Consider the following 24765-nt stretch of genomic DNA (forward strand, 5'->3'; position numbering starts at 1 on the left):
ATCTAAGTCAGTGCCTTCAGTGACAGACACATGAGATGAGTCAATATGATTTCTCTAATAAGTTCTCCTCAGGAAAATGTGCTTTTGTACTCCTGAGGGGGAAACATCAGAATTAGACATGGGACTCAAACACTGAATAGACTCTGTCTACCAGAATGTGAGTAGGACTAGTCTTCTGAGGTAGTCTGGATGGATAAACTCTGACCACATATCAGTCATCCTGGTCCAGCCAAGGCCCTCTTCACAGCCTTGAAAGCTGTCTCAAACAATGGAACTGAAGAAGAGCCACCTAGGTTAGCAGAGTTAGACATTCTTTTAATTCCAATGTCAGAAGTTTCCAAGGAAGACTTTGGAACCAAGCTGCCCATTGCTGAAACCCCATGCAGCAGGGATGGCTCTGAAAATCTCAGAGTTGACTCCACAATTGGAGCTCCAAAACCAATGGTCTGGCTCTGGGACTCTACTCAGTCTGAGTGCATTGATGTCAAGTGTGTGAGGGAAGATGTGGAATCTGAAGTCTGCAGGGCTACTGGCTCTAAAGTTGGTACAGTGGGAAGGTTTGATCAGACATGCACCAGCACCAAGAAAGGAATTGGTGTAGGAAGCTGAACAGTTGGGGTGGAAGGGATTGATCCTGATCCTGAGCCTTTCCTCAGGGAAAGAGCGGGGAGAACTCCCAGCTGAATCTGTCTCCTCAAAAACCTCCTCATCATTTGGTCAATGTTGAATTTGATGAGGCTCCTAGTAGATTGGCCAGATCTAGAGGATGAGGCTAGAAAACCAGGTCTTGAAGATATTTTTTGCAAAATTGAAGAATGAAGCCTGGGACTGATAGGTCCTGGTAAAAAAAGATGACTTCAGTGAGGCAGTCTGGATCCTAACAACAGTTATATCTGTCTGTCTTGAGACTTTAGGCACCAGATCCGCAACAGCTCTAGGGATGGTAGACCTTTTCTTGGCTTTCTCCTAGTGATCCTCAGGTCTCTTTTCTTTAGTCTTCTCTTTCATTTCTCTCTGTTTTTCTTTACATTTCTCCCATTGCTTATCCCCTTTCTTCTCAGAGGAAGGGGAAGAGGTGGATGCCTATGGGTCTGAAGACATTTTGGACCCTGTGTGCGGGAAAGAAGGCCTTTTAATATTAGTTTTTCTCTTCATCCCTGAAGGGCTCTGATACCAAATACAGCACAAATGGAGCATGGATCCTGTATGTGGGAAGGGTTCAAACAGTAGACATACTGCAAGTGTGGGTCTTGAGGTGGTATTTTATGCTCACAGGACAAACACTTTTTAAAACCTTTTGACATCAGAATAGCTGTAAAGTGATGTATCTAAATATCAACTATACTTATTTAAATAACTTGCCAACTACTACCTAAATACTGTATATAAACACACACAGAAGTTACTATTAGAAGAAATAAAAAACACACTAATATATCTTAAATAACTACTGATACTTTAACACTACTCTAACCATACTATATCGTCAAAAAATTCTGAAAGGAGTAGGAAAAGCTTTCACTTATTATGAAGAATGATTGAGCTCTCGGTCCACATTGCTGGTTTAGTCAGATAGCAAACGAGGTCAGAGGTAATTCAGGCAGGCGAAGGGAATTGTGGGTAGGGGATGAGTCAGGTCCAAAGCTTTGGTATAAGGCACTGAGGTCAGATCTGGCCAGATCCGACAAACCACACATTGAATCAGATGCAAAAAGACAACATTGGATCTCATTTCCTCAGGATACTGTGTCTTCTCTTAATTCCTTTTCTTATGACTTGGAATTTATCCATGACTGCATTGTCAGTAGGCTTAAACTCAACACTTCTAAAATAGTAGAAAAGTTGATGCATGCAACTTTGAGAAACTCTTCCCTTTTGGTTTTGTCACCTGACATTCAGTATTGTAGTGATGAATTTTGTTTCTAAGGTGCATGATCTTTGCATTATCTTTGATTATCATCTGACTGTTAGGGACCACATTTCAGCTGTTGTCAAATATTCATGTTTCTGTCTTTATAATATCTCCTTGATCAAGTCATCCCGATGAGCTTCCTTCCGTGGTCCGTGCTCTATTTTTTCTTGCTTGGATTATTGTAATACATTGATAGTCTTGCTAAATCAGGAATTGCACATTTTCAATTTGTGTAAAGCACTACAACCTGTTTGTTTTCAGGTGCCTCAAGATAACATCATATTATTCCATTTCTTCAAAGTTTATACTGGCTACCAGTAAGATATCACATCATGTACATACAACCTTGGCCCACCTTATTTAAAGTATAATTTGCATATCTATAATTCCTCTTGCTTATTCCATTCTAGATCACAGAAACTTTTGATTATACCAACATACAACCTGGATTCTTCCAGATGTTGTTCTTTTAGTTATCAAGGCCCTATTGTATAGAAGCATCTTTACTGGATTCGGGATACACCTACCATTGCAGGCTTCGAGAGTGCTCTCAAAACTTGTTTGATGTTACTTATTCATGAATTTTTGTATTAATTTTATGTTAATTTGACTGTCAGTTATGTTTATTACTGTTGATTTGTACAGTGCTTGGGTTCAGACAATTAAGTAAGTTTGAACTAAAACTTTGAACTTGAAGGTCAAAGAGAGCAGATTACGATAGTTTGGGCATATGTGCAGGAAAGTAGAAAACAATCTGGTGAAAATTATTTGGGAAATTCTGGAACAATGACATCCAGCAAAGAGATGGATGGGTTGTGTGAAAGAAGACCTGCGATAGTTAGACAAGGTAGGACAGTGGCACTGAATCAAGAGAAATGGTGACAGCTGATAAGACACCCTAACCCCATGTAGAAAATGGGAAAAAGGGGTTGATGAAGATAATGGCAGATGGGTAATTATGGTATTCTGCTCCCCTGGAATGCCTCATTACTATCTGTAGCAGACCGGAAAGGCAGCCCAGAATAGTGTTGCACCTCTCTGTGGTAAGCATTGCTGTAGTGCTGTCTGAGAATCAGACATGGTTAGTGCCATAAATAAAAAGGGCTCACTGCTGCTTGTAGCCTTTCTGAATCCCAGCTGCAACATAGCTGGCCTTTAAAGTATCTCTGCACCTCCATAGAAGATGATGTGACTGAATATTGCATCACTGCATCTTCCTTCTTTAATGATGGAGGATTTGGCTGGCATTTATTTAATTATTCTTAAAATGCTACATGTAAAAGTAGTAACACATTAGGCTTGAACTTTGAGATTTATAATCCGTGGAAGATAATTATAAGAAATAAGATCTCAGACAAAGAATTGTTGAAGAATGCTAGTCAGAAGAAGGTTGCAATGATTTTTTTATTTGAATCAAATACATTTTTATGTGTTACAGTTTGTGCTGTTAGCATCAATGGGAGTGACCTTAGGTTTGCACCATCCAATATAAGAAGATAGCATGTTTGAGCAATATTTGTGAAAGGCACAGCAGTGTTTACAATTGTGATGAAGGTGCAGCAGATTATGTTATTTCTTGTTGCTATTTCAGTTTAAACTTATTGTTAAGGTGGAATACATATAAAGTTTACCTTGACTGAGATTTAATTAAAAACAGAAAAGCAAAATATGATGGCTGGGCAAACAGAAAATGCCATAACAACCTTTGTCTAGTTGGGCTTAAACAAGGGACACAAGTTCAGAAAATGGTGTTCTTCTTTAAATAGAAGCAGGCTGAAGTAATGAAGGTACCAAGGCTGACAGTAAATATTAAAGAAACAGTGGCCCATGTACTGAAGCTGCTACGAGATCCCTTAAATCTCCACAGACAAATCATTTTCAAGCTGCATAACTACGGTGACAGCAAAAAAAGGGCAAGATATCTGCAACCCAAGACTGCTTTTTTTTCATCTGTAACGGGTTCTCAATGGGGATGACTAGCAAGTAGAAATGAATTTCACTAGTCCATCTACACTGTTATAGAAATGGCATACTTGGAACTCTTATGTTTCTTCCTGTACTATTTATAGTATAGTAATGCATATCAGGTTATATACTGTTCTAGCATTCTTATAGCTTACCTTTGTAATATGAGCTCACTAACCATAGAACTTGTAATATCAGCATCTTCCTGAACTGCCCATGCCACAGGCTACTCCAAGCAATCCATGTGGCCTGGAAAGTGTATACAGCCATCCCAAATCTACACGGCACATCTCATCCATCTAATCACAGCAATGGTGAAAAGTTGGTTGATCTAACCAGGGACTCTACAGCACTGCAAAGGAATGTTTCAACATTTCAATTCTTTGAGGTCTAAAAAATCCCTAAAATGTATTAGGGAAGTAAGATAACTGTACATGTATATTTTTTATCCTACTCTGAAGGAGGTTACACCAAACCAGTTACCCATAATGAGCACTTTCATTACCCTGATGACAACTGCTGAGATCAAGCCAGGCAACAGTAATGTGGGCAAATCCTAGAGGCAGGAAAAAGAAAAACAACCACTACAAGACCTGCTCTTCTAATAATTTAGGCTTGTAGACAGCAAGACCTATCCCCTTCATGTTGAGTCCCTGTTTACTTTAAACAGTAATTAAGGAAATTTTTAGTTAGAAACACTGACTGTGCCATTCTGGGGAACAGAGTTCTTCCACAAGACTGAGCAGAACAGCACCTCTTCATTGATGATAACCACAGTATTAAACTCAGATTTTTCTTCTGATAGTTAGTCACATGAATGCTTAATTCTATGCATTTCAGCAATTCACTATTCATATTCAATTAATTGCTGCTAGTTCATCGTCATCATCATCATCATCATCAGCCCCCCTTTTCCCATTTTCTACATAGGGTTGGGGTATCATGTCAACTGTCGCCATCTGTCTCATTTCAGTGCCTCACTCTTGACTTCTTCAACACTCATGCCTGACTGTCGCAGATTTTCTTTCACACAATCCATCCACCTCTTTGCTGGATGCCCTCGCTTCCTCTTACCTTCTTCCTGTCTGTCCCAAATCTTCCTCACCAGATTGTTTTCTACATTTCTACACTTGTGCCCAAACCACTGTAATCTGTTCTCTTTGATCTTTCCTGCAATTGGAGTTACTTTGGCTTCTGCTCTTATGTCCACATTTCTTCATTTGTCCAACAGTATATATCCTACCACCATTCTCAGGCAATTCATTTCCATCACCTCTGGCTTCTTCAACTGTTCTGCCTTTACTGTTCAGGTTTCTGTACCATACAGTAGTACTGGTTGCACCACTGTCTTATACACCTTACTTTTCAGCATTCTTCTGTCATAGACTACACCTGACACTCTATGCCAGTTGGCTGCAGCCCCTCTGATTCTAGCTTTGACCTCTTCATTCAGACTTCCCTTCTCCTCAACCACCCCTTCCAGATACTTGAAACTGTTACCTGCTCCACTATCTTCCCATCTATCTCTATTCTCAGCTTCTTCTGATTTCCACAATGTGCTGCCATTACCACCATCTTATCTGTGCTTAGTTTCATCCCATGTGCCTTCAGATTTGGATTCCATTCTGCTATCCTTTGCAGAAGTTCTAGCTCAGAGTCTGCCCATAATGCCACATTGTCTACATGCAGCAACCTTGTTGATCTGTCCCCTCTGACCTGTTTGATAATATAGTCCATCACTAGTATGAACAGCAGTGGGCTCAGAGCTGAACCCTGGTGTACACCCACTCCCACTGGGAACCCCTCTGTAAGGCTGAACACTGTCTGTACTTGAGTCAGTAGGTCCTTGTACATAGCCTGCACTAATTCTGAAAGTTTTTCTTGAAATTCAAACCACCGCAGGACTGCCCAGATCAGCTTTCTTGGGACCTTGTCATATGCCCTCTCCAAGTCTAGGAATGCCCAGTTGGACTCATTTCTAGCTTCTTCTAAGGTATCTGCCTCACTGCAAACATCGGGTCAGTTGTGCTGCATCCTGATCTGAATCTGAACTGCTCATCTCCCATCTTACATTCTACTACTCTGCATATCCATTTATCAATCACTCTCTCCAGAACTTTCATGCAATGTGATAGGAGTTTGATGCCACTGTACTGCCCGCAGTTGTGGATGTCCCCTTTCCTTTTGTACACTGGCGTGAGTATGCTTATTCTCCAGTCATCTGGGATACACCTTTCTCTCTACACTGCTATTAGTACCCTCAGGAGCCATTTCTCCCCTATCTCAACCAGCATTTTTAGCATATCTGCTGTGACCTCATCTAAGCTTGCTGCTTTCCCTGACTTCATTTTCCTTAGTGCTGCTCTTACTTCTTCTAGGCTGGGCTCCTCTTCTTCTCTCATCATAGGCTGTTTCTAGGGAAGTACAGCTTCTGTGGGGTTTTCTTCATTTTGAAGCTGGAAATACTCCTTCCATCTGCCTTTGATGCCCTGTGGACTGGTGAGCCAGTTGTTGCTGGCATCACTTATGAAGGGTGGCTGTCTTCTTTATCATTCTGTCTTTGCCTTGCAACCTGAAATAGTTTCTTTGTGCTACTTACTGAGTCACTTTCCGAAGCTGGTAGAGTGCCTCCAATGCCCTATTCTTTGCTATTGCAGCTTCTTTCTTAGCTTCTTTGTTAGCCAACCAGTAGTCCTTCCTAGCTCGGTCAGTCTTTTTTATCTCCCACTTCTTCCTGCATTTCTTCTATCTTTTGGTGACTTCCTGGACTTCTGTATTTCACCACCAGCTTAAACTAAATCTGGTAACTGCTGCTAGTTGTTGTCACAAAAAAATTAACATTGTGTTGTGCTCATATCCTTCCTGTCCTAAGTAGTATAGTCCATACAACCCCTCACCCACCTAACACAGCATCAACTATTGTGGTCCTTTTAAAGGCATTCTGTACTTCATACACTTCAGCATATTTTGCAAGCCTGAATCTTCTCCACATTATGTCCCAAGACTGGATTCATAATAACATCCCCTATGTTAGTTGATGAATTATAGTTTTTAATAAAGGTATCTCAGACTGGAAAAATCTGTTGGCTAGATGTCACTAACAGAGACCTCTATAAGTTACTGGAAATATACATAACGTATTCCTGAAACAACTGTTTCACAAAATAAAGAGAATGTCAATGATTCCCTATAATCCTCCTTAACCCATGTGCTCCTCAAACCTGGAAAGGATTCCATCTACACCAGTAAATGTAACAATGACTCTATCATAATTATGGAAGCTTAACTCTATGCAAAAATATTAGCCCCATGAATTCAGCTCCTTTAACAAGTTAAGAATTCCCTCTCAAGATGGCTTAAAAAAGCGCAGGCCTATTTGTGATTACAAAACAGTGCTTCTTATATTGGTCCAAGCATTCTAGCATTCTGACATGAGCCAGGACAACAGTACTTACTAGTAAAGTCTTTCGGCTTTTCCCGGTTAGGGGTCGCCACAGCGGAACTCCGGTCCGCTCATGATCGGCAGTGGATTTTTACGGTGCAGATTTGCCATCCCGGCGTCCAACCTTCAAGGAAGGCACACCCATTCATGCACTCACCTACCTGCATGTATTTTGTGTCCCTCAACCATGGGGAGCACATGCAGACTCCACACAGAAGGCACTTCAGACGAGAATCGAACGGGAGAACCTCTTGCGGTGAGGCGACAATGCTAACCGCTGCACCACCGCAGCCCTACTAATGTTACTAATGTGACTATATCTACCCTTTTATTTGAAAAAAAAGGTACATGAAAGAATATCTCTCTTTCCTTGGCCCAGTTTTTTTCTAGAATCCTTAGCCCAATGGATTAAAATTCCAAAAACTAGTGCATGTTTGTGTCATCTTGGTGACAAAGTTGAAATTCTAACGTCTGCAGATCTCTGCAATTTCCTCCAATTTACAAGCTCTGTCTCTCAATCCTAATTAACAGACTATGGATATAATCTGGCCAGGGTTATAAGACAATGCTTTTTAAACTGAATTGTAAGAGGCAGGCAAATAGGACAGACTGCATCAATGTACCACACCAGTCAGAAAATATATGTGAAAATCACAACAGAAGTGGCCTTTTACAAATGTTTAGGAGCACAGTGTTAACAAAGCAAGTGTTCCAACAGGGACTGAAGCCTTAGAACCCCATTCTAGCTGCACTACTTCAGAGTTAGTTTAGCTTCATCATCTTACTGTCATACATATGTAATTCACACGGACGACCATGGACAAGCAAATAAGATGAGAGCAACTTGCATTGCCATACTACCTCAGTCAAGGTACAGGATTAAACCACTATTCCCAACATATATAACACATAAAAGTTACTAACAGACCCATTGAACCAGTATTCAAAAGAATTCTATGGAAGTTTTTAGAGACAACTTTTGTTAAGTGTCTAGTGGCACAGGCTTCAAGTTAGCTTCAGACCTAGTCCCCACAGTTCATGGCTTTGTAAAAAGAAGGCGAAATGCTGGAATAGCCTCTGTCCCTCACACAAATGATAACAAGAGCAAGTGAACTGATACATCAGTTCAGCCAAGGTATGTAAAAGTGAGAAACAATGCTCCAGTACCATGGCTAGTTCAGCTGTTTCAATAGCTCCTCAATCTAAGCAGAGGTCATGCATTGAAGGACTTACCCTGTTTATACTTGTCTGTCTGGGTGAAATGAAAGTGCAGACTGCTAGGTTTTGTACCTGAGAACTACAATAAAACTCCACACAACTCCCTTCCCATCGAGTAAATCCCCATGTAGACACCTACCGGTATGGGTCCAGTATGCCATCTCATGCATGTTGTACTAAATAACAAGCCCTTATGGAAATGTACTAATTTCAGTGTTGAAAACACATCATTTTTGCAGAAAATGAATGCATAAATAATGATTTCTGAACCAACCTATTTTAGGTAGTATTTTAAACATCTTCCACACTATCCCCATATAAATGGTGTAAAAATAAATGAACAGTGTTCTGCAGTTTGGGATGGGAAATGTAAAACAATTCTTAGGTATTATTTGATCCAGTCTGGGCTATTTGCAAGATTGTATAACTTAAGGACCTATGCACAGGTCTTTACCTTGCAGTAAACTGCTGACACTTACTGAGCGGAATGTTGTTGTCACAAAAGAAACATCAAACAGACTCACTAATGTCTGGGGCTCAGTCAGACATAGTTAGGACATCTGATATGTTTGGGGCTCAATCAGACATAGTTCATCTGCTATGTTTGGGGCTCAGTCAAACATAGTTAGGTCATCTGATATGTCTAGGGCTCAATCAGACATAGTTAGGTCATCTGATATGTTTGGGGCTCATTCAGACATAGTAAGGTCATCTGATATGTTTGGGGCTCAGGCAGACATAGGGCATCTGATATGTTTGGGGCTCAATCAGAAATAGTTCATCTGCTATGTTTGGGGCTCAGTCAAACATAGTTAGGTCATCTGATATGTCTGGGGATCAATCAGACATAGTTAGGTCATCTGATATGTTTGGGGCTCATTCAGACATAGTTAGGTCATCTGATATGTTTGGGGCTCAATCAGACAGAGTTAGGTCATCTGATATGTTTGGGGCTCATTCAGACATCTGATATCCTGTAAAATTTCCCACACTGGACAAAAAAGATGCCTTCTCCTCAGTGTTGAATACCAAGGGGATTATAATACTCTGAGAAATTGTTACACCCTGCTATTGCTAATTCGAAACCTGTAAAAAGGTTTGGGTGCTTTAGTTGGCTCCTACTGTCTTTACATTCCTTGCAGAAAGGGAGACCTCACTTTAAACCTTAAATGATCTTCATGCAGAAAGGTAGTTTGTTAAAATAGAATCAAGTTTCTATGTTTTATAAAGATTTTGACCTCACTTCTTCTACGGCTGTTGTCACAGACTTCTTACCCATGCTTTGTTGTGAGTTAAGATATCAGTATGCTTAAGAGTATCGGAAAACTTTCCATAGATCTCTGTGTTTGCTAGTTTATTATTTGATGTTGGCCTTGTACATACCTCTCAACGTTTTATCACAAGAATTCAGGATGATGCAAAGAATAATGGGGGGAACAAAGGCCTCAAAAAAGTGACAATGTTTAAATATTACTCCTTTAAACTTACAAAGTTGATAGAGTAACCGGTTTTAGCATGGTAATTCTGAAGGGTCTAAAGTCTGAAACTTGGACATCTTGTCATTATATTTTGACCTCAATACTCAATGATTTGTCAGAAACTCACAAATTTTATGTTTAATAGACCAAAAATATGTGGCAAAAAATCTGGACATTTTGTGAAAATCTGGACATTTGAGTGGTATGCCTTGTACATTAATTGTCTGCAGCTTCATATTATGTTGTGGTCTACATTTGTCTTTTTTCAGTATTTATTGTTAAAGTATTTACTGTTGTATAGTGTTTACTACATTTTTCATCTCATTAAATGAAGTTGTAATAAAATACAATATACTACACGCTGAGTTAGTTTAAATAAACAGGGCTAATTCTTATTATTTACATTAAAATATTGCATTATAGAGCATCTAAGCTGTAACTGATGTTATATGTACTGCTCATGAACAAGTCCTTATTCCCTTATCCATTTAATTCACCAGTGCAATCCCGTAAAGTCCAGTAAAATAATATAAAAGAGGCAATTGCTCTACTTGGGATTTTCCACATGCGAAAGAGATTCTGTCACATTTTTCTTTTGTCTTATGGGAAACCCTATCTAACACTGCAGATCCACTAACAACTATAATTTCTAGGTTACAGGTGTCCTGAGACTTTCAGTTAGGACTTTGGTCTCTAATATTTATATATACATGGCTGCTAAAGTATGAAATAAACATGATAATCAGGTCCTAGTGGCCTAATGGGTAAGACATTGACCTCCTAAGCCAGGGATAGGGGGTTCCAGTCCCATCTGGGGGTATCATTTTTCCTACCTATATCTGACACCAAACAGGCTAGGTTAATTCAAGCACCAAAATGGAAAATGCTTAGGCTCAAATGGCTTGTAAGAGCAGCTAGCCTAGTACTTACCTGTGAATGTATGATCCTGTAAAGAAAGAGATGGATTAGAAGCAATGCCTGTCATTAGAGAAATCATGAAGGATGAGGAGCAGTTCTGTTCTGAAACATCCACACCAGCAGTAGTGGCACAGATCACAGCTTGCACATTACTACACACATTGATAACATGGGACTTTATATACCATATCTACATATAACCATTACATTAATATAACTTACTACACCACTGTTTCATATTGCAATAGGCTGAAAATCTCATTTCTTTGTGGAAAAGGCTGACTATATGCCCTTTCCCAGACAACAACCAGTTACCTCCAGCTTTTACCCTTGCTAGCATTCAGGATTTTGCACTTTCTAACATTTCTATCATTAACGGATGACTTGTTTTATTAAATTCCATGATCACCCAGTTGGCACAGATTCTGAGTATTTTCGTATAGCAGAGGCAGCCTGGGGTTGGAAATTACACTGTGTTGTTAGATGGGAGCCTTAATGTGCAAACAGCTCCTATGGGGAAGATATTATCTTCTGATGAAGGGTCTGACATTTATCAGTAAACTGTCACTTAAAAAAAGTGAATGCATTCATAAAGTCCCAGTGTTTATTTTGGTGAAGTGATATGACAGATATCATGTTACGTAACCTAGTCAATACTGGAAAAAAGAATTGCAAAATCTGCTGAACCAAGGATAGGTGAACAGGCTACAGCTGGTAATGGACATGTTCGAGCCTTTAACAGAATGCATCCCTCAATTGGACAATTTAGTCCCAGCCCAAAAGAATACCATGTAAAGAAAAATATATATATCCTGCAGTGATGCTTTGTCAATTTCAAGAGGTGAACATGTGTTTTTTAAGGTAAATATGAGCCTCTGTGGAATTCCAGTCCTATTATCAAGCAAAAAAAAAAAAAAAAAAAGGTAAAGACCTGGCATCTTGCCATGTTCTAAAGTACTGTAATGCACTGATTATTAAACCAACAGATTATTTCTGACTTATTTCTCTTGATTTTTGGCATGCTATCTGTATATTAGTTTTTGACAGTACTGAGGGATATTTGTGAGCATGTTAAGCTCTGAAACAAATGCAGATTTCTTGATTTAGTTTAACTACATCATCCTGAATAGGGGACTTACTGTTCTCTATACCACAAAGACACGTAATATTTAGGCAGCTGTCTGCTAGATGTCATACATTTTCTCAAGCCTTGCTGTCACTAAGATTAAGAATATTGTTTTGTGTATTAAATTTTAGGTGGGAAGAGCTCTGCAGTTTTACATTTTGACTCATGAAAAGAAAACTGGCTCAAATAAAATATTAACCACTCTTCGACTTATTTTGCTACAAGAGTGCTATTTTAAAAAGCATTTTCTAGAGCTGGCAATTTCCTTTTGAAGAAGGACCAGTATATATTATTATTATTATTATTATTATTATTATTATTATTATTATTATGTGTGAAGTCTGCATGTCCTCCCTGCGGTCGAGTGATGTTTAAAGACATGCAGGTAGGTACATGCTTGAATGGGTGTGCCTTCGTTGAAGGCTGGGTGTCGGGCTGGCACCTCGGCACTGTAAAAATCTACTGCCAATCATAAGCGGACGAGCATTCTGCTGTGGCGACCCCTAACTGGGAATAGCTGAAAGACATTACTATTATTATTCTCGTTACTATTTTTACTGCATATTCTTACATTGTTTTGCCTCCTGTTGTTCACACTTAGACATATAACACATAGAACACTGTGCATAGATAGCCATATTAATTATAAATATAGCTTTATTAATTGTTATAGCTTTGTCTTTTGTTTTACAGCTCTAAATGTGTGCATAACTGTATGAAAGTAGAGTACAGAGCGTTCCACTACAAAGTAACAACCCCTAGGCATAAACTTTCTTCATTTTGACTAGCAAGTTTAGCAGTTTGCAAAAATATAAGAAACAATTTACAATTAAACCTATTTATCATTATTATAACAGAAATGATCACAATAAGTACTAATTACATTTAACTTGTACTTTTAACCCCAGTTACGTTAATACGTGTCAGTATAACATTTTCGCAAATCTGTTTTTGTTCTGCAGAGAATGCTGTGAGATCCTTTTCAATTAAAAATGCGTAGTCATTTTGACATTACCTCTTGTCTTCTACTTGTACTCCAATCGAGTGGAATTCCCTCTGGCTTTTACTTTCAGTGTCAGAATCAGAAACAGTTTCTGAACTATCAACCTGCATTAAAAGAACAAAAACACAATAATACTAATAAGTGAAAAGCAGCACTTAGCCTTGCCCAAGACTATATCAGACAGGCTCATCACAGAGTATAATGACTCTTATTAACATTTGAGCAATACGTAGGTAAATTACAAAATATGCTAGAAGAATCATCAGAAGAAATACATCATCTGGGATCCACAGTGAGATAACAGCTAAAGGCTAGATGTCACTAACTACCCAGTAAATTATAGGATTGATTCAAAACTCCATACAAATTAGAAAATGGTTTACATATGAATGGGCAGATGTTTCATTTTAAGTATTTCTGTGCATTTATTTGTGCCCTGAGCATGAGCTAATATAAGGTTATGGAAGAATCCAGTCCTGCATGATGAGCTGTGTTATTTTAGTAGCTGTATTTTAATTAATGCAACATAGCATTTGTTTGTCATTACGTTAATAGAGGGTATTGCCTCTGAACAGGACAGTGCAGTGGTGCAGTGGTAGCATTGTCATCTCACAGCAAGAGGTTCTCCAGTTCGATTCTCAGCTGGAGTGCCTTCTGTGTGGAGTCGGCATGTCCCCACTGTATTTGGATGGGTTTTACAAAGACATGCAGCTGGAGGGGTTCACCCCAGCCTTCCACTGATAATTGGCTTTGTTCCAAGTCAGACTTTCCCAATAAACAAATATTAAGTAAAAATAAATTTAAAAAAAATGAATGGAGTCCTCTACTATAAGAGAAGAGGAAAATTCTCTTAACCAGTGACAGCGCCATTACTGAAGTGCAAAATACTGAAGGCAGCAATAAAGTTTTGTTGTCTGATTTCCCTTTTTCCCACAAAACAATTTCAATGCATATTTAACAGGATGAAGTCACTTAATACTCGGTTGATTAGAGTCCTGCTACATATTTTTCATTAATAATGACATTTTCTTTATTCTTTCATCATGAGCCTTTCTTACTTCATCATGCTATACTCAGCAGGCCAAAACACTGTTATCCATTATTATTTCCTTGAAATGGAGATAATACAATATTTAGATTTATAGAAGCTACCTGATGTTACGTTGACTGCACAGAAAAACCTCACTCTAAAGGTAATGCCATGACATGCTGACTGTCACCATTAACACAAACAAAAGTATTCTTGCAGATGAAAAGCACTTGTATTCCACTGAGAGATTGTGCCTCATACCTAACCCTCTTTAAATATGCTAAGATGGATATCTCTTATCCTTGTGGATAACAGGACAACTTCCTTACTCCAAAATGACTTCAATCTCTCTCCCTCTCTCTCTTAATAAACTCAAGCTGTAATACACAGCTAACAGGGATTTGGCTAAAACAGTTTGCCAGATCTTCATCTAAAACTACTGCTAATAATAATTAAGTATCTTAAATACTATCAACTGCAAGCTTGTGCACTATGCAGTCACTACTTTCAATGGAAAACAGGTATGTCAGTCAAAGTATTCCAGAATCCAAGCAGACATCTGAAACACTTTTATTAATAACAAAGTTTAGCAACACTTATGGAAAAATGTTTCAAAGCACACACTTTTTGTCCTTTATACAAGAATGACCTCTTCAGAAGTAGTGGCTGCATAGTGCACAGGCTTGCAGTTAAAAGTTTTTGAATGCACACCACATATTTTGGTTCCAAGTATCACAAATACCTTTCCTTAGACAGGATAATAAGTCTCATATACAGGCAGACTGATGTGGAACAATAAATGATACATTATGCTATGGAAAGGTTAGAGACAGAACTCTGCATTGCATTTCATAATCTGTGAGGGTTGACTCAGTTTATGTTACATTCATATTTGGAATAAGAAAGGCAAGAAAGGTAAAGGCCTCTTTCAGTTACGTGTATGTGTGTGTGTGTGTGTGTGTGTGTGTGTGTGTGTGTGTGTATGTATATATATATATATATATATATATATATATATATATATATATGATTTGTTGAATAATGAAAAGTAACAATGATCACAAATAATGTGATCATAAAAGGTAAGTGTACACCTCTCAACTTCTTTACTCAAGAATTCTGGGGAATACAAAAACAGTGGTGTGAAAGGCTCCAAATCATGGACAGTTTTTAAATATTGCTGTAATTCACATTAAACATTAATAGATCAACAGGTTTTGCAATAACATTCATTTTTGTAACAATCAAAAGTATAAAACTTTAATACCATTGCATTATTGACTGACTGTAATCCTCAGTGATTTACCAGAAAGTCAGAAATTTTACAATGGATATGGCAAAAACATAAAGTAAAATCTGGGGGCATTTTAAAAAATCAAGGACAGTTGAGAGGTATATGTGCCAAGTATCGAACATTAAAACACCAAGTAAAGATAAGCACACCACAGAGACCAAGTCCGATGGTGGGCAATAAATAAGCACTTTAATAAAACAATAAAATGGAAGCAGGACAAAAATATAAATGCCTTAACTTGTTTTAGCGGGTTTTCATCTAAACCACAGCAGACTTCATCAGATAATGACATCAAGACACAATTCCGTGTTTATATACACAAAAAAGCCTTAATTATTCAATTAAAATCATTCAATGAAAATTAGAAAATTAATCATAAACTTCCTACCTGAATAAATGCAAATAATGTAACTTTTGAATCTTTGGACACATAAAAAGTCCTAATACAAAAAAATCTAAACGAGTAAAGTAAAAAACAGCATAAGATAACTTTAATTCCTAGACTCCATAATATTGTATTCCAAACCATAACATACCTACATTTAAAATACTGTATTAGCAGTTCCATCAAGTGGCTACAAGACCTATTGCAACAAGATTGTACTTTTTCAATAAAAAGGTAAAATATATTTAAAATATTGTTAAAAAGACATTGCTAAAAACAGGGTTTGACACTAATGGAAGAAGAAGACATTATTTACTTTAATGCTTAAATAGTTGAGTAAAAGAGAAAGCTGAAATAAAGTTAATATAATCTCAATACATACATTAAAGTTTAGCAGCTCTCAGTTTTAAAAGGGGGCAATAGATATGTTCTCATTGAGGCCAGGGAGTCATCCTGCATCAAGTGTGACTTGCCAATGCAATTCCCTATATTCAAGATGTGTTTTCCAGGGACCCCCCTGTTAGAACAACCCTTGTCATCAAACCTTGTCTAACACAAAAAAATAGAAACTTGGCAATATTACATACCACGGTGTGTTTGTATAATGCATTCTCATTTGAAATTCTGATATCATAATAATGTTCCAAAATACATTTTTTTCAATTTACTCTCAGTTTTTTCTACGTAGAACAAGGCTTGCAAACAGTAAGGTACACTACCCTGGTAGTATTACGGATCTAGGACTATTGAATGAAAGTTCAATAGTCCGAATCCACAATCACTGAACACACTTTAACAAAAGCGCTTTCACCGACAAAGCGCTTTCGTTAAAGTGTGTTTAAAAAAAAAAATAAAACATTACTTTTACGTTTTTGCACCCTCCACACCCCCCCTACTTAAATATTCTCACTCTGAGGTCACACTACAGTGGGGAAAAGGGAATTTTCCCTTATCCTCACTGTAGAGTGATCTCCGCAACAGGCATACTTACGCGAAAGTGCCTTTCAGTGAAAAGCACTTTCGTGCAAGTAAGCCCGGATGAATCTGTTTCAGTTATGTTGCCTTCGGTGATCTGTACGGATCCCAGTATTACAATTGCTGAAACAGCACCCCCAATTTCTTTGCCCCTACAATTTAAAAAAAACTTTATCCTTATTCATAATATAAACACATTGCAAGCATGCCCCACGCTTAAATTTACCCTTTCTTTTAGTACTGTTCAAGGTACGGGGCACTCTCTCAAGTTCAAACATTTCTTTTAAATTCCTTCCCTTACCTTAGGTAATCCTTGGGAGGTCCTTGTCAAATGTTCTTATATCAGTTAGTTCCATGAACCTTTCCCATTCCGTTGTAATGATATCTCTAGCAATAAAAGAATCAGCATAATATTCCATAATGAACACTCTATTAAATTGGCCACCATCATGTGCACAGTTGTTGATAGTATTTAAATTGACTCTATTCCCCAATAAGGGAAAAAAAAACTTTTCATTCCTAGAGGAAACTTTATCACTTCAGATCTCCTTTAATAAATTAGAAGGGTATCCCCTGTCAACAAACAACGCCTCCAAAAAATCGCATTCGGATTCAGTCATTCAAAGTGGAGGTCATCCTACTTGCTCTGAACAATTGTCCTCCGGGAATACTTCTTTTATTAAAAGAAGGATATGCACTGCTATAATGCAAATAAGACTTGGAAAAGGTTTCCTTATGGAACACCTTAGATTTAATGCCAGGACCAGTTTTATCAATATTAACATCTAAACAATTCATCCTGTCCTGAAACATCTGACAAGTAAACCTGAGAAATTCAGTAGTAGTATCCAGATACCTTAATAAATCATTATCCTAGTCCTTGTGTTGGTCCAGAATATTACTATGTTGGCCAAGAGTCTTTTGTAAAATGACTAGCATGTCTTGAATTCTGAATCCAAGATAAATTTCTTCCCCCACCAGGATAAATCTATATTAGCATATATGGGTGCACAATTTACCCCATAGCTACACCCTTAATTTGGTGAAAAATTTTCCCACCAAAATATATAAGATATAAAATATATAAAGTTATTCTTTAAAACAAGTACCATCAATTGTAACACAATGTGGAAATCATCAACCGTGGCAACACCCTTGTCAACCAAGGCAGCTTCCTACCACTCTAACCCTGTCGGTAATATTCTGGACTGACACAAGAACTAGTCTTAATGAGTTTAATGAGTTTTTAAGGTATCTGAATACAACTACTGAATTTCTCAGGTTTACTTGTCAGGAGTTTCAGGACAGGATGAATTTTTTAGACGTTACTATTGAGAAAACTGGTTCTGGCCTTAAATCAAAGTGCTCCGTAAGGAAACCTTTTCCAAGTCTTATTTGCATTATAGCAGTTCACATCCTTCTTTTCAATAAGAAGTATTGTCAGAGGACTATTTATTAGAGCAAGTAGGATGATCTCCACTTTGAATGACTTTGAATCCAAATGTGATTTTTTGGAGGCACTGTTTGTTGACAGGGGATACCCTCCTAATTTATTAAAGGAGATCTGAAGTAAGATAATTTCCTCTAAGAATGAAAAGTTTTTCCCTTATTGGGGAATAGAGTAAATTTAAATACTATCAACAACTGTGCACATGATGGTAGCCAATTTAATAGGGCTTTCATTATGGAATATTATGCTGATTCTTTTATGGCTAGGGATATCATTACAACGGAATGGGCAAGGTTCACGGAACTAACTGACACAGGAACATTTCACAAGAACCCCTTGAGGATTACTTATAGGAAGGGAAGGAATTTGAAAGAAATGTTTGAGCTTGTGAGATTACCCTGTACCTTGAACAATACTAAAAAAAAGGGTACATTTAAGTGTGGGGCATGCTCATACTGCATGTATATTGTGAATAAGGATAATTTTTTTTTTAAATTGTATGGGCAAAGAAATTGGGGGTGCTGCTTTCAGCAATTTTAATACTATCAGGGTGGTGTACCTTGCTGAGCTGAGCGTAAATTGAAAAAACGCATTTATAAACATTATTGTGATATCAGAATTTCAAATGAGAAAAACGCATTATACAAATACACCCTGATATGTAATACTGCCAAGTTTCTATTTTTTGTGTTAGATAAGGTTTCAGTTGATGTCAGAGGGGGTCCTTGGAAAACACATCTTGAATATAGGGAATTGCATTTTAATAAGTCTTTTTAACAATATTGATGTTTATGATTAATTTTCTAATTTTCAATGAATGCTTTTAATTGAATATTTAAGGCTTTTTTGTGTATATAAACATGGAATTGTGTCTTGATGTCATTATCTGATGAAGTCTGCTGTGGTTTAGACAAAAAGCGGTGAAACAAGTTAAGGCATCTATATTTTTGCACTGCTTCCATTTTATTGTTTTCTTGCAGTGCTTATTTATCGCCCATCATCGGACTCGGTCTCTGTGCTGTGCTTATCTTTACTTGGTGTTTTACAGTTGAGAGGTATGCTGCAGCACCAAGTACTACATACTCAAATGACATTCATTCACATAAACTCCAAACTATAATTGAAATCCCATATGCACACATTCCTACAAATAATGCATTATACAGAATAACAAATACTAATTATTCATAAATCAACAAACAAAGTACTCAATGAACTACAAGAAATAACAGTATTTTTTTGGGGAAAAAAACTTTGTGCCCCCTCATGTTCCACCAATATTACATATACCACCTCTGAAATTAGGCATAGTCCCAGTCTCTGATGTACAACAATCTCGCAATATAAACAAATGCCACACACTTCAATAAGATGGTTGAATGTAATGATAGTTTTTCCATCTTAACAATTTGGAGACAGTTCAAACCATTTTATGAGCTGTTCTCTTGAGTGACGGAATGGAGCTCATACATATGTGTGCATGCATATGCATTTTGTGTGTATATCTAGGCCTATATCTATGTTTGCATCTATCTGTCTATATGTGTAGGGTCTACCATAGGCATTTGTGAGCTTGTAGCTCATGGTGCAGCTATTTGCTTTCACTTACTCCAAAAAGCTCTAACTCCCAATAGCCTGATCTCGCATTTCTACATACCCCTTTCAATACCCTATCCTATACAATGCATAGCTGATTAGAACCTAAACTCTTAACATTAAACAGCCACCCAATTTACCATCAAACTCCTTGGTCCCTTATTCTCAGTCCCTAACCCTAAAGTCCCTAAAATTAAAACTCCATCTCCCTCTCTAAACGTTAATTTCCAGACTACTCCCTAAACCTAAATTCCCTGAATGTTCCCTAACCCTAAACTCTCTTCTTGCTCCCTAAACCTAAACTTCACCCCCTCATTAAACCTGAAATCATTGATCCCTTGACCTAAAGCTCCATTCCCACTTTCTAATCCTAGTCCTTCTCATGTTACTTCCCACAGCTACTTACCCAAGCTGATATTCGAGTTCAGCACAAGCAGTAATCTAAAAACTAATATACAGCACTTGAGTCCCTAAACATGAGGAAGGGGACCTTTGTTTTTGAGCAGTTAAGACTTTAGTGCCTGTAGTACTACTGTGTGTGTGTTTCTGTGTGTGTGTGTCTGTGTGTGTGTGTGTGTGTGTGTGTGTGTGTGTATACAAGGAAATGAAGCTGTACTGGGACTCTCAGAAACTGTTGCAATTATTACAGTAGCAGGATGCCATTTTTAAATTATAGGAAATATAAGGGTACTACTTATCAAGGGTGTATATCAGATATTATAGTAAATATAAGGGTACTACTTACCAAGGTTGAATATCAGATATTATAGTAAATATAAGGGTACTATTTAAAAAGGTTGTATATCAGATATTATAGTAGATATAAGGGTACTACTTACCAAGGGTGTATATCAGATATTATAGTAAACATAAGGGTACTACTTACCAAGGGTGTATATCAGATATTATGGTAAATATAAGGGTACTACTTACCAAGGGTGTATATCAGATACTATAGTAGATATAAGGGTACTACTTACCATATGTTTACTATAATATCTGATATACACCTTATAGGCACTATATCTACTATAATATCTGATATACAACCTTGGTAAGTAGTACCCTTATGTTTACTATAATATCTGATATACAACCTTGGTAAGTAGTACCCTTATATCTACTATAATATCTGATATACAACCTTGGTAATTAGTACCCTTATATTTCCTATAATTATTATAGTAGATATAAGGGTACTACTTACCATGGTTGTATATCAGATATTAGAGTAGATATAAGGGTACTACTTACCAAGGTTGCATATCAGATATTATAGTAGATATAAGGATACTACTTACCAAGGGTGTATATCAGATATTATAGTAGATATAAGGGTACTACTTACCAAGGTTGTATATCAGATATTATAGTAAATATAAGGGTACTACTTACCAAGGTTGTATATCAGATATTATAGTAAATATAAGGGTACTACTTACCAAGGGTGTATATCAGATATTATAGTGAATATAAGGGTACTACTTACCAAGGGTGTATATCAGATATTACAGTAGATATAAGGGTACTACTTACCATGGTTGTATATCAGATATTATAGTAGATATAAGGGTACTACTTACCAAGGTTGTATATCAGATATTATAGTAGATATAAGGATACTACTTACCAAGGGTGTATATCAGATATTATAGTAGATATAAGGGTACTACTTACCAAGTTGTATATCAGATATTATAGTAAATATAAGGGTACTACTTACCAAGGGTGTATATCAGATATTATAGTAAACATAAGGGTACTACTTACCAAGGGTGTATATCAGATATTATAGTGAATATAAGGGTACTACTTACCAAGGGTGTATATCAGATATTATAGTAAATATAAGGGTACTACTTACCAAGGTTGTATATCAGATATTATAGTAGATATAAGGGTACTACTTACCAAGGTTGTATATCAGATACTAAAGTAAATATAAGGGTACTACTTACCAAGGTTGTATATCAGATATTATGGTAGATATAAGGGTACTACTTACCAAGGGTGTATATCAGATACTATAGTAAATATATAAGGGTACTACCTACCAAGGGTGTATATCAGATATTATAGTAAATATAAGGGTACTACTTACCAAGGTTGTATATCAGATATTATAGTAGATATAAGGGTACTACTTACCAAGGTTGTATATCAGATACTAAAGTAAATATAAGGGTACTACTTACCAAGGTTGTATATCAGATACTATAGTAGATATAAGGGTACTACTTACCAAGGTTGCATATCAGATATTATAGTAAATACAAGGGTACTACTTACCAAGGTTGTATATCAGATACTATAGTAGATATAAGGGTACTACTTACCAAGGGTGTATATCAGATATTATAGTAAATATAAGGGTACTACTTACCAAGGTTGTATATCAGATACTATAGTAGATATAAGGGTACTACTTACCAAGGGTGTATATCAGATACTATAGTAAATATAAGGGTACTACTTACCAAGGGTGTATATCAGATACTATAGTAAATATAAGGGTACTACTTACCAAGGGTGTATATCAGATACTATAGTAAATATAAGGGTACTACTTACCAAGGGTGTATATCAGATACTATAGTAAATATAAGGGTACTACTTACCAAGGGTGTATATCAGATACTATAGTAAATATAAGGGTACTACTTACCAAGGGTGTATATCAGATACTATAGTAAATATAAGCGTACTACTTACCAAGGGTGTATATCAGATATTATAGTAAATATAAGGGTACTACTTACCAAGGGTGTATATCAGATATTATAGTAAATATAAGGGTACTACTTACCAAGGATGTATATCAGATATTATAGTAGATATAAGGGTACTACTTACCAAGGTTGTATATCAGATATTATAGTAGATATAAGGTTACTACTTATCAAGGTTGTATATCAGATATTATAGTAGATATAAGGGTACTACTTACCAAGGTTGTATATCAGATATTATAGTAAATATAAGGGTACTACTTACCAAGGTTGTATATCAGATATTATAGTAGATATAAGGGTACTACTTACCAAGGTTGTATATCAGATACTAAAGTAAATATAAGGGTACTACTTACCAAGGTTGTATATCAGATACTATAGTAGATATAAGGGTACTACTTACCAAGGTTGCATATCAGATATTATAGTAAATACAAGGGTACTACTTACCAAGGTTGTATATCAGATACTATAGTAGATATAAGGGTACTACTTACCAAGGGTGTATATCAGATATTATAGTAAATATAAGGGTACTACTTACCAAGGTTGTATATCAGATACTATAGTAGATATAAGGGTACTACTTACCAAGGGTGTATATCAGATACTATAGTAAATATAAGGGTACTACTTACCAAGGGTGTATATCAGATACTATAGTAAATATAAGGGTACTACTTACCAAGGGTGTATATCAGATACTATAGTAAATATAAGGGTACTACTTACCAAGGGTGTATATCAGATACTATAGTAAATATAAGGGTACTACTTACCAAGGGTGTATATCAGATACTATAGTAAATATAAGGGTACTACTTACCAAGGGTGTATATCAGATACTATAGTAAATATAAGCGTACTACTTACCAAGGGTGTATATCAGATATTATAGTAAATATAAGGGTACTACTTACCAAGGGTGTATATCAGATATTATAGTAAATATAAGGGTACTACTTACCAAGGATGTATATCAGATATTATAGTAGATATAAGGGTACTACTTACCAAGGTTGTATATCAGATATTATAGTAGATATAAGGTTACTACTTATCAAGGTTGTATATCAGATATTATAGTAGATATAAGGGTACTACTTACCAAGGTTGTATATCAGATATTATAGTAAATATAAGGGTACTACTTACCAAGGGTGTATATCAGATACTAAAATAAATATAAGGGTACTACTTACCAAGGTTGTATATCAGATATTATAGTAGATATAAGGGTACTACTTACCAAGGGTGTATATCAGATACTATAGTAAATATAAGGGTACTACTTACCAAAGGTGTATATCAGATATTATAGTAAATATAAGGGTACTACTTACCAAGGTTGTATATCAGATACTATAGTAAATATAAGGGTACTACTTACCAAGGTTGTATATCAGATATTATAGTAAATATAAGGGTACTACTTACCAAGGGTGTATATCAGATACTATAGTTATTATAAGGGTACTACTTACCAAGGTTGTATATCAGATATTATAGTAAATATAAGGGTACTACTTACCAAGGGTGTATATCAGATATTATAGTAAATATAAGGGTGCTACTTAGCAAGGTTGTATATCAGATATTATAGTAAATATAAGGGTACTACTTACCAAAGGTGTATATCAGATATTATAGTAAATATAAGGGTACTACTTACCAAGGTTGTATATCAGATACTATAGTAAATATAAGGGTACTACTTAACAAGGTTGTATATCAGATACTATAGTAAATATAAGGGTACTACTTACCAAGGGTGTATATCAGATATTATAGTAAATATAAGGGTACTACTTACCAAGGGTGTATATCAGATATTATAGTGAATATAAGGGTACTACTTACCAAGGGTGTATATCAGATATTATAGTAAATATAAGTGTACTACTTACCAAGGTTGTATATCAGATCAGCTGATCTAGGACGTTGCTTGAGAGTCAGTATGTTTCAAATTCTTGTTCCACAGGTCCTAAATTATTATAAAAAGTCAACAAACTCTTCAAATGCATTCTGTAACTTTAAGAATTTCAGAAAGCTTTGTTTTGGGAAAACAGTTCTTATATTAGGCCAACTGATATTTTCTCCAGTATTATTAAAGTTATTACTGCAGTTAGTATCTTGAAGAAGAGATAATTAAATCTGTATGAGCATAAAAGATAAACTGAAGGGAAAGAGGATGAAGCTTAATCCACACATAAACACACACACACACACACACACACACAC

The 24765-nt window shown here is 36.5% G+C and overlaps 1 protein-coding gene across 1 annotated transcript in view; it reads right to left on the reverse strand.

The window, feature by feature from the left end:
* DLGAP3 (DLG associated protein 3) overlaps nucleotides 1-24765 on the reverse strand; it is a 2055905-nt gene that overhangs the window by 769758 nt on the left and 1261382 nt on the right. Inside the window, exon 6 of the mRNA XM_044059263.1 lies at nucleotides 13075-13166. Coding sequence (XP_043915198.1) covers nucleotides 13075-13166 — 92 coding nt within the window. The remainder of the gene's footprint in view (nucleotides 1-13074; nucleotides 13167-24765) is intronic.

The sequence above is a fragment of the Protopterus annectens genome, chromosome 1.part2 (genome assembly GCF_019279795.1).
Source record: "Protopterus annectens isolate FY-2018-M chromosome 1.part2, PAN1.0, whole genome shotgun sequence".
NCBI lineage: Eukaryota > Metazoa > Chordata > Ceratodontiformes > Protopteridae > Protopterus > Protopterus annectens.